Genomic DNA, 11740 nt, shown 5'->3' with positions numbered 1-11740 from the left:
GCAGTGTTTCATTCTGCTGTGCATGGGGTGGCTATGAGTTGGAAACGACTCGACAGCACTTAACAACAACATAACACCAGTTACAACTAACCGCACTCACCACTGTTTTTAAATTATTTGCTCATCTTACTGTTAGTAGGGAGCTCTAGTGGTGTAGTGCCTAAGGTATGTGACTGCTAACCAGAGGGCTGGTGGTTCAAGCCCACCAGCCACTCCTCCCAAGGATGATTGGGTGACCTACTTCCATAGAGACACCACCTTGGCAACCCAAGGAGGGGTCGCTAGGAGTTAGATCCGACTCCACGGCAGTGTGTTTTTGGATTGTTAGTAATGTGTACTACATACAATGCAGCAGTATGTAATTTGCTGATGTTAGTCTCAGATGTTCACTTGCAGATGTTCAATATAATGATTTATTGTTCAAAACACTGCTGTATAGCAGCCATGAAAACAAAATGAGGTATTCCACTTACACCAGAACCAACTTACAAAGGAGTCATTGGAATGGAACCTTGTCATGAGTTGGGGACTACCTTACTAACTTATTTTTGTATCAACCTTATGAAGGAGGTACTATCATTCATCCCATTTTGCAGTTGAGGAAATTGAGGCCAGAAAAGTCAAGTCAACCACACAGTTAGGGAGAATTGGCCCAATCTGGCTCTAGAATTTAAGCTATAATCACTATGCTGTACTACTTTGCTAAAAGAGACAGTCTTGATAACATACCCTGTGAGCCTCTAGACTTAGCCATGCTGAAGTTGGACCCTGGTCTTTTTATTTATGTAAGTCCACAAATTTGTTGTACTTAAATCATTTTTAAATGAGGTCTGCCCTTTGAAACCATACACAGCATGACAGCTATAACACACTCTCAAGCCCTACCCTAACAAAAGTATAAGCCCACTTCCACTCCACTTCCAGTCTGGGACACCTCCTGAGGGCACCTGGTGAAGGTGAGGACCCGAAGTCAAAATTCTTGGAGGTCAGAGGACACAGAGGGGTCTTTTGGGCTACCAGAGGCCCCGTGCTCACCTGTAATGGTCCCAAAGTAGACATAACCCTCGTTCTTGCCAGCGGGGAGGGCCATCACATACTCGGAGCCATTGCTATGGAACTCCACAGGGCACAGCTTCTGGATACACTCGTTGGCCAGGACACGCACCCAGCTGCCTGTGGGGGCCAGCATAGGGCCTCGGGCCCTGGTATTTGAACCTGGGCCCTGGGCCCATCCCATCCCGCTGTATCTCCCTACCTAGCCTTAGGGAGCCTGGTATAGGCCTCTGGAGCTGAAGTACCTGTTTATGTAGTGTCTTGGCATGGGGACACCAGCTGCCTTTGAGAAAATTCCCCTTGTTCACACTCTGTCCATGACATTCAAATTGGACTGATTTCACCTTCCTACTCCTGGCCAGAGCAATTGGTTTCCAAGCTAAACATGTGACCAAGCTGGGCAAATCAGAGATAGTCCCAGCTTGCAACCACTGACAGCCACCACAGAAGAGGCCTGACAGTGACAGCCGGCTCCTGAATGCAACTAACTGTGTCTGAAGCCAATTGCTCCTGAACTTTTAAACTAAGTAACCCAATAAATACCCCCTCTTCTTTGCCTTCTCCAACAGTCAGTCTTGTTCTCTCTTGAGCTGTCTGTCCCTTGGTATTTCTCTGTTTTCCTGACACTCTGTCTCTGTACATGTCTCTCTCTGAGTCTCTGTGTGTGTCTTTCTGTTTCTGTTTCCTTCCTTCACTCTCATGCCCCCTCTTCTCTCAGCTGGTTCACAGTTCCTGGGATGGTTGGTGTGAAAGCCTCCATCCCAGTGTATCCAGGGTAAGAAAAGACCCATGCAGGGTAGGCAGTGATGATTCAGGACCTTGAAAATTTCTCCGATACCCCCACCAACTCATCCATGGTAGGTAGGTGCATCCAGTAGGTGGGTTCACTAAGGTGCCCTCCCTGGGGCTCCAACAGCAGGTGCCCCTGCCCAAGATGCCAAGGATCCCTCCTGACCTGGCCACGGCCCACTCACCACTGTTGCTGACCTCCTGGAGGATGGGATAAGTGCCTGTAAAATAGTAGACGAGCTGGTTCTGCCGAATGAAAAGGGTGCTCTCGGTGGCAATGGTGTCGTAGATGGTGGCTGAAAACTTGGTCTGGGGGCAGTAGAAGGAGGCTACCCAGCAACTGTCAATGCTGAGCTGTAGGGCAATGGAGGTCAGTGGTGAGCAGTGGGCCTTGGCCTCAGCCCCCATGTCCTACCTTGTGGGGAGACTATACTCTGACAACTGTTTGGGACAGAAACACACAGCTGCCTCTAGGGTACCTTCCCTGATCACCGTGTAGCAGTGCCTTGGGGATTTATGTACCCTGCACAAAGCAGTCACTGGTGCTCAGCAGTCCTGGTTCCCTGGCCACAGTCAGGGTTGCCTCTACATGAGTACAAAACATCCCATGCTTGACCCAAAGACAGATTTTTAACAATCCTATTCTTACCTTGAACACTAGTAGCTGTTGGTTGAATCCACTGATTGATCACTAATAAAGTCTCTACGAGTGAGAAAGCACCTAAAAGAGCTAATCTAAATTTAATTAAGTGTCTGGAGTTCACCATCAGCTTATAGGCAGTATGAGATCAGAGGAGTAAGTTCACCACCGTTACCAAGAAGCAGGCAGACAAAGTCTAACAAGAAAAGCCTGGTTTCTTTAACGAAATGTGCCCCCCAAGAAAAGGTGGGCTTATAGGGTAAAAAAGTCTTAGAGACTCAGTCAGATACAATGTGTGGATTCTGGTTCAAACAAGCCAAATTTAAAAGACATATTTAGATGTTGCTGTTGTTGTTGTTATGTGCCGTCGAGTCAGACCCGACTCACAGCGACCCCTCCCTGATAGGAAATTTAAATATGGCCTGGTAGTAGATGGTATTAGGAGATGACTGCTTATTTTGCTGGGTATTATAATGACATTGTAGTTTTAATTTTCAAAAGACCTCATGTGTCAGAGATACTTCTGCAAGTATTTCAAGAATTTACAAGCCAAGTGGTAATAATGGCTGAGATTTTCTTCAGAATACTCCAGAAAAAAAAAGAAAAGAAAAGAAAAGTAGGTGGAACAAAGAAAATAAGACAAAATGTTGATAATTACTGAAGCTATGTAATGGACCCACATGGTTTTCATGATACTATTCACTCTACTTTTGTATTTGATTGAAAATTTCCATTAAAAAGTGGAATTTTCTATTAAATTTCCCAATAAAAAGTATAAAACAAAACTCTAGGTTCTGCTGCTGAGAGAAATTTCAGCTAATTAATGAGAATGTGGATATTCTAACTTTTCCTACTCAGCATCCTCAAAGTGCCCTTGAAAATGTTATTTCTAAAGAGCAATCTTGTCAATCACTGTGGTGCAGTGAATTACTTAATCTGGCCCTTCTAGCCATGGTCATTGTGACTACCACCAGATGACTGGGGTAGGACTATGCAAATGTGAGGTGCTTGTGGCCCACCAACAGGGTTGGATAGCTTACTAACAATGTAAATAAGGTGCATGGTACCCTTGTGGAGGTGGGAGCATGGAAGTAAGGTGTATGTAACCCTAATGTGGGGATTGGTCAGTTTTGCCATGTCACTAGGCTTAAAATGAGCTATCCCAGAAGCAGAAGGGGGAATCCCACTGCCATCAAGAAAGAAAAGCCAGGAATGGAGTGCATCCTTGGACTCAAGATCCCTGTGCTGAGATGGCAGACAGATGATGGCAACAGAGACAGCAGAACCAAGAGACCAGCATGAGACATGGGCTTGCTGGCCCACGGAACGAGAAAGCTGAGTGCCTTTGGGCAAGAGACTTGCTGCTGGATGTGCGGTACCTCTCTGGGCACCTATCTGCAAGGGTAAAAGATCTTTGTAACAATTGTTGGAGCATAACAGAGGCCAGGCTGAGGGGCTAAGGGCCAAAAAGAGGTGTGCCCATGGGCATGGCTGAGGGGAAGTTGTCCTCGATTAAAGAGTTGTATCCTGAGTATTCCTGAACCTGAATTGTAACTTGTAACTTCCCTAATAAACCCTATAATCATAAGTATTGTCTTTGAGTTCCGTGTGGCCATTGCAACAGATTTATTGAACCCAGCAGAGAACTAGAGAGTGCTGTGGGAGGGGTGGTCGGTGTCAGAATTGGTAAAAAGTTTGGAGGGGGTCGCATGTCTGACCTCCACCTCATAGGAATCAGCCTTGGGCTTCTGATGTTGTTCTCAATCCTTCTGCCCCCTTGTGAAGTGACAAGAGGTCAGAAGCTGCCATCACACCCTTTTTGCAATCACCCCAACTAGAAATTGTTGCTGTAGCTGATGAAATTAACCCACTCTCTAAAAGGACTATAATTTTGATTAGTTGTCATATTTAATGCATTTCTCTGTTAATAATATTTGAATTGGTATCGCTGTTGTCTGTAAGAAATAATTGGAAATTTCCTTTGTTAAGCAAGAAGAAGGTCGTCATTCCTCCCTCTTCTCCCATATACACGAGGAAAAGAAAAGCTGTGCATCAGCTCCACTTCTTATTTAGGCCAAGTTTGAGATTTCTACTCATTTATCTCAATAAACAGTGTGTTGAGTTCCTCTGGCCATGGCAACTGAGTCAGGGTGGAAAACAGCCAGAGCCAAATGGAAGGAATCTTGTGATTTGAGAGCTGGGGGGTAACTGGAAGGATCTTTTCCCTGGACATGGGCCTGAGAAGGTACAGCAAAAAGTTAGAGCACAAAGTCAACACAGAGGAACCAGGTCCAAAAGAGACAGAAGCTCAGTCTTGGTGACATTATTTGAAATCCTGGAATAAGCCAAGTCTGATGTCCTGAATTTCTCAGTTGCCTGAACTAACAAATTTTCTTTCCTACTTTTAGCAGATGACTAGTTGAACTTCCAAACCTATTCTCCTCATATTCTCTGATAACTGAGTTTTAGCAGGGAACAAGCCACCCAGATGGACATTGTATTTCCCAGCCTTCCTTACAGTTAGATGTAGCCAAGTGACTAATTTCTCACTGATGCCATAAGAGTAGATGTAAAACTTGCTTGAAAGAAAATGGCTTGCCCTTCACTGGCCGTAACATGGATGTATGCATGGCCCAGCTCTGACCAGACAGATGAGGTCACCATGTCAGGCCTAGAGATGGAAACATGAGAAAATAGAAGGGGCTTGCATTCCTCATCTCCACACTGTCAAGAGAATGAGAAACAGTGTTTATTTAAGCTATTCCCTTTGGGGGTCTCTTTGTTACAGCATCTAAAACCTGAACTCTAACCAACACAAGGCTGAGAACAGCTGTGTAAGGAGAGAATCTGAGTTTCCTGAGGCAGCCTTGAAGGAAGTGGTGAGGAAAGACAGGAGGAGAAGAAGAGAGAGGAGATAGCAAGATAGGGTTGCCAGGGAGAAATCTCCATGATTAAAGAACAAGAACAAATGGAGTTTTGAAAGAAGGACACAGAGAAAATGTAATCACAGTGGGAAGAGAGCTGTTACATTATAGGGATTGCAATCAATGTTCTGAAACAAAATGTGTATGAACTGCTATGTGGAAAATGAATTTGTTCTGTAAACTTTCACCCAAATCACAAGTCAAAAATAAAGTAAAATAAACGAGGTTTTATTTGGGCATGATGAAAGTGTTTTAGAACCAGATAAAACTGGTAGTTGTACGACACTGTGAATTCATTAAATACCACGGAATTCTTCACTTTACAATGATTAATTTTATGTGGTGAGAGTTAGACAATAATAATAACAAAAAAAAAGAAACAAAAAACAAGAATAAAAATACTTAGATTTCAAACTGAACTTGTCTCCAGCCATGTGATATAAGCCCCTCCCCCGCCCTCCACAGCTCTATCGCCAAATCCACATCAACCACACAGTCCCTGGGAGTGTGACTGCCTCAAAAGAGTGTGAAAATTGAGCAATGTCTAGATAGACTTGGCCCAGAAAAGAGAGAGCTGGCGCAGGATGGAGAGATGAACTACAAACTGAGCAAATTCCATGTGAGCAGTAGTTCAGAGCCAGAGGAGGCCAGGAGAACATTAATCCGCATGGGGGTCGGTGATGGTTACGTTTGTATGTCAACTTGGCTGGGCCTGGTTGAGTGGCTGGCCATCTGGTGGTAGTTATTCCCCATGATGAGACTGGTAATCAACTCCATGGTGGGATCTACCACAAGCAGCTGAGTAGCTTTTGGGATGTGGTCTGCTTCCTGTATTTAAGAAGAAGCTTTGAGAACGGTCTCTAGACTATGGCACACTTGGACCCTGCATGCTGTTGTTCAGCAGCCTGCTATGCTCTGGCAACCTTGGGACTTACAGTGGACTTAAGTTAATGGCCTGCCATGTGGTTTGGTAACATCGGGACTGTGCCATTTTACTTGTCAACTTTGGGGCTTCTCAGCCTCAGCAGCCAGCAGCTATCTGAGTGAAGAAACGCCTCTAGCACCAGTGGGCCAGGAGCAGGAGGCAGAGCTGGACCCCAAGGTTGAGGGGCTTTCACCCAGCCCCTAGAGCCTGGAACTTTGAACTTGGACTTAAAGCCTCCAAATTGTAAGAATAAACTGCTTGTTAAAGCCATCTCATTTGTGGTATATTTCTTGTCAGAGCGGCACTAGGTAAACAGAACAGAATTTGGTACCGAGAGAGTGGGGTGCCGCTCTGACAGATACCTAAAATGTGGAAACAGGAGTAGAGTGTGTCCTTGACCCGAGACCCTGGCAGAGAGACCCCGGCATATGGCAGGACAGATGGCAAGAGACTAGCATGAGAGACAGCAGGAGCAAAGCCCAGAGAACGGCATGAGAGACGGCAGGAGCAGAGCCTAGAGAACCGGCATGAGACAGCGACAGCCTTACCAGCCCACGGAGGAAAGAGCTTGATGCCTTTGGTTAGGCGTCTTCCTGGCGGAGTGGGTTGCCTTCGGGCATTAATTGGTAGAAAAGATCGGCATGAAATGGATTAGCAGGTTGGCCGGCCCATGGAGCAAAAAGCCGAGTGCTTTTTGGGCAGTTTTTCAGCGGGGTGAGTTGCCCTCGGGCATTAATCGACAGAAGTGGAAAGACCAAGGAAATGGAAGCAGAGCTGCCTCAGCCTTAAGGGTAGGACCATGGCCTTTGGGGGTGGAACAACCACAGCCCCCTAGGTTTCAAAGAGCCAGGCCTTCACCAACTTGGTTCTGGAGTGTGGGGCTGCTCGTTGGTGTGAGCCAGTGGGATGGAGCCATAGCCACTGCCCAAGAGTGAGGGGGCGGGGCTGCCATGCCCAAGAGGGAGAGGAACAGGCCATTTCTAGGCCACAGGGTGAGGTCACTATTCAGGAACTAGGGGACTGGAGCCACCCAGTGGAGGAGACCTGTACCACCCACTGAAGATCTGTACAGATGCCAAGTTCACAAGAGGTGGAATTGTGATGGTTATGTTTGTATGTCAACTTGGCTAGGCCTGGTTGAGTGGCTAGACACGTGGATGTAGTATTCCCCGTGATGAGACTGGTAATCAACTCCATGGTGGAATCTACTGGGAGCAGCTGAGCCTTTGGGTATGTGGTCTGCTTCCTGTATATAAGGAGAAGCTTTGAGAATGGTCTTTAGCCTATGGCATGCTTGGACCCTGCATGTAGCCGTGCCATTGCTCAGCAGTCTGCTATGTTCTGGCAACCTTGGGACTTACAGTGGACTTAAGTTAATGGCCTGCCATGTGGTTTGGTAACATCGGGACTGTGCCTTTTTTACTTGTCAACTTTGGGGCTTCTCAGCCTCAGCAGCCAGCAGCTATCTGAGTGAAGAAATGCCTCTAGCTCCAGTGGGCCGGGAGCAGGAGGCAGAGCTGGACCCCAAGGTTGAGGGGCTTTTACCCAACCCCTAGAGCCTGCCACTTTGAACTTGGACTTAAAGCCTCCAAATTGTAAGAATAAACTGCTTGTTAAGGCCAGCCATTTGTGGTATGTTTCGTGTCAGAGTGGCACTAGGTAACCTGAACAGGGTCTCAGAAATTACAGTGCAAACAGTTCACACACTCAGGTGCTAACTAAAAGGTGCCATGGAAGAAAGCTTGCTGATCTACTTCCAAAAAAATTCGGTCACTTCAGGCATGTACAGTGAACATTTACACCTGGCAGGTACAATCCATAAAACAGTCAACCGTGGGAGATCAGAAGGGCAGTATTTGCACAGGGAGATAGCTCAGAGAGCAGGAATGCACAGGGAAGGATACAGGGAAAGGTAACCACAGGGAGGAAGTGGGAAGAGAGCTGTTACAATGTGGGAAATGCAATCAATGTCATGAAATAAAGTGTGTATGAACTGCTATACAGAAAATGAATTTGCTCTGTAAACTTTCACCCAAATCACAATTAAAAAAAAAAAAATAGGTATTGGCAACAATGTGGAGAAATAACCTTCATCCATTGCTAGTGGGATAGTTGCTGTGGGAAACAGATGGTGGTTCTTCAAAGAGTCAAACATAGAATTATCATATGATCCAGTATTTCCGTTCCTTGGTAGATATTAAAAAGAATCGAAAGCAGGAATGCAAATAGATATACCAATGTTTATTTCAGCACTGTTCATGATAGCCAGAAGGTAGAAACAGCCTAAATGTCCATCGACAGATGAATATGAATGGATAAATAAAATGTGATATATACATACAGTGGAATATCACTCAGCCATAAAGAGAAATGAAGTCCTGATGCACGCCACAACACGGATGAACCTTAGAACATGCTGAGTGAAATAAGTCAACCAAGAAAGGACACACATTATGTGATCCCACTTACATGAAATATCTAGAATAGATAAGCATGTATTTGAAAACCCTGTGGAGCAGTTCAAAGGACACTGATGGCACAATGGTTAACTATTCAGCTACTAACTGATAGGTTGGTGGTTCAAACCCTGGCAGTGGCTCTTCGGGAGGAAGACCTGTGGATCTGTTCTCATAAAGATTACAACCTGCCCAGGAGTGAGGGGGCGGGGCTGCCATGCCCAAGAGGGAGAGGAATGGGGCCACCAGGCCAAGGGGGTGAGGTTGCCATTCAGGAACTAGGGGACTGGAGCCACCCAGTGAGAAGATCTGTACAGATACCACCCACTGAAGATCTGTACAGGTGCCAAGTTGACAAGGGGTGGAATTGTGGTAGTTATGTTTGTGTGTCAACTTGGATAGGCCTGGTTGAGTGGCTGGGCAGCTGGTGGTAGTTATTCCCCATGATGAGACTGGCAATCAACTCCATGGTGGCATCTACCACAAGCAGCTGAGTAGCTGCTTTGGGTATGTGATCTGCTTCCTGTATATAAGGAGAAGCCTTGGGAATGGTCTCTAGCCTATGGCACGCTTGGACCCTGCATGTAGCTGTGTCATTGCTCAGCAGCCTGCTATGCTCTGCTGACCTTGGGACTTACAATGGACTGAAGTTAATGGCCTGCTGTGTGGTTTGGTAACATCGGGACTGTGCCTTTTTACTTGTCAACTTTGGGGCTTCTCAGCCTCAGCAGCCAGCAGCTGTCTGAGTGAAGAAATGCCTCTAGCTCCAGTGGGCTGGAAGTAGGAAGCCGAGCTGGACCCCAAGGTTGAGGGGCTTTCACCCAGCCCCTAGAGCCTGGCACTTTGAACTTGGAATTAAAGCCTCCAGACTATAAGAGAATAAACTCCTGTTTGTTGAGACCATCCCATTTGTGGTATATTCTTGGCAGAGTGGAACTAGGTAACCAGAACACAGGCTAAGTGACTTGCCCAACGTCACAAAACCAGGATGTGGCAGAATCAGGATTTAAACCAAGGCCATTTGGCTGCCAAGTCTTATGTTTTTCCTCCGTGTTATCTGCCTCTTGTGATGGCTGGCATGTCTCTAGGGGTCCCTCCTGCAGCTCTAGGCCCCACTCTATTTTAAGGCTGAGGACAAGTTCCCTTTGAGAGGCCCCGGCCTGCTCAGCAGCACTCACCTCTATGAGAGAGAAGTCCTCGAAGTTGGTGTCAGTCATCAGGATAGACTTCGCATCAGGAATGCCACCCAGGATAAGCACGGGTGCCTGGTCCACAGTGTACCAAAGGGGCCGGGACTCACTAGTCATAAAGTACCAGGAATTCAGTGTTTTGACCTACCGGGGAAGACAAGAAGGGCTGCTCACCACCTGCCCAACTCCTCTGTGACTCCATCTCACTAAGGGTCTAAGTCACAGTCCTCCCTGTTGCCCATGATACCCCACACAATCTGCCCCCCTCACCTCCCTGACCTCATCACCCCTCACCCTTCCTTTCATTCATTTGTCCTAGCCACATGAGCCTCCCACTGCCTTTTCTCAAACTTCCCAGGTACACTCCCACCTCAGAGCCTTTGCACTGGCTGTTCCTTCTGTCTGGAAATGCTCTTCCCCCAGCATCCACATGGCTTTCTCCCTGTCCTCCTTCAAGGATTTCATCAAATGTCAACCTTTTCAATTAAGTTCTTCGTAACCATTCTACTGAGCATTGCAACCTCTGCCTCCATAGACCCAGCCCTCACACCCTGTCTGGTTTCTCCTCAGAGCACTTGACCACCTTCTAATCTATTATGGAATTTACTGATTTTCATGTTTACTAATTTGGTCTGTCTCCCCCACTGGAATGGCAGAAGGGCAAGGAATTGGGTCTGTGAGTTCACTGCTGGATTCCTCATGGTGCCACAAAATGTGGTCCGTGGGTGGCTGCTGAATGAATGAGTGCACAGTGAGTAAGAATATAGGTACAAATCAAAAGAGTAAAGAGACAACCTACAGACTGGGAAAAGATCTTTGGGAATGATATAACTGATCAAGGTCTAACATCTAAAATATGTAGAGCACTTCTACAGCTTAACAACAAAAAGACAGAAAACCCAATCAAAAACTGGGCAAAGGAGATGAACAGACACATCACCAAAGAGGATATTCAAATGGCCAACAGATACATGAAAAGATGCTCAATGTCATTAGCCATCAGAGAAATGCAAACCAAAATCACCATAGAATCAAATATGCACGAGCTGTTGAACATAAACAAATTTGCACCCAAAGCACAATAAAATTTGAAAAAAAAAAAATCACAATAGAGTATCATTTCACTTCTACTAAAAACAAAAAAACCAAACCCACTGCTATAGAGTCGATTCCGACTCATAGCAACCCCCATTGGGTTTCTGAGGTGGTAAATATTTACGGAAGAAGATTGCCCAGTCTTCCTTCCACAGAATGGCTGGTGGGTTTGAACCACCAACCTTCTGGTTAGCAGTCTAATGCCTCAGGCACTGCACCACCAGAGCTCTTTCACTCCTGCTAGGATGCAGAAATTGGAACCCTCATCCATTGCTGGTAGGAATGCAAAATTATACAGCCATTGTGGAAAATAGTCTGGCAGTTCCTCACATAGTAGAGTTAGAGCTGCCATGTGAGCTAGAAATTTCACTCTTAGGTATAGACCTTAGGAATCTAGTAGAAGTGACATATATAGACCTATGTTTATCACTGTATCACTCATCTGTCAGTTTGTCGTACTGTGGTGGCTTGCATGTTACTGTGAGGCTGGAGGCTATGCCACCAGTGTTTCAAATACCAGCAGGGTCACCCATGGTGGACAGGTTTCAGAGGAGCTTCCAGACTAAGACAGACACAGAAGGAGGAAGGGGCCATCCACTTCTCAAAGAATTGGCCAGTGAAAACCTTATGAATAGCAGTGAAACACTGTCTGATACATTACTGGAAAA

General features: G+C 46.1%; 1 protein-coding gene across 1 annotated transcript in view; it reads right to left on the bottom strand.

Annotated features, from left to right (window-relative positions):
* CATSPERG (cation channel sperm associated auxiliary subunit gamma) overlaps nt 1-11740 on the bottom strand; it is a 63654-nt gene that overhangs the window by 22326 nt on the left and 29588 nt on the right. Inside the window, exons 7-9 of the mRNA XM_042782914.1 lie at nt 9966-10121; nt 2028-2196; nt 1036-1173 (exon numbers count right to left, since the gene is read on the bottom strand). Of these exons, the coding sequence (XP_042638848.1) occupies nt 1036-1173; nt 2028-2196; nt 9966-10121 (463 nt within the window). The remainder of the gene's footprint in view (nt 1-1035; nt 1174-2027; nt 2197-9965; nt 10122-11740) is intronic.

Source organism: Orycteropus afer, unplaced genomic scaffold (assembly GCF_000298275.1).
Source record: "Orycteropus afer afer isolate SDZICR_OR568_19922 unplaced genomic scaffold, OryAfe1.0 scaffold00507, whole genome shotgun sequence".
Taxonomy (NCBI): domain Eukaryota; kingdom Metazoa; phylum Chordata; class Mammalia; order Tubulidentata; family Orycteropodidae; genus Orycteropus; species Orycteropus afer.
Note: the sequence above shows the minus strand (reverse complement) of the source record. Positions and strands in the feature narration are given on the sequence as shown.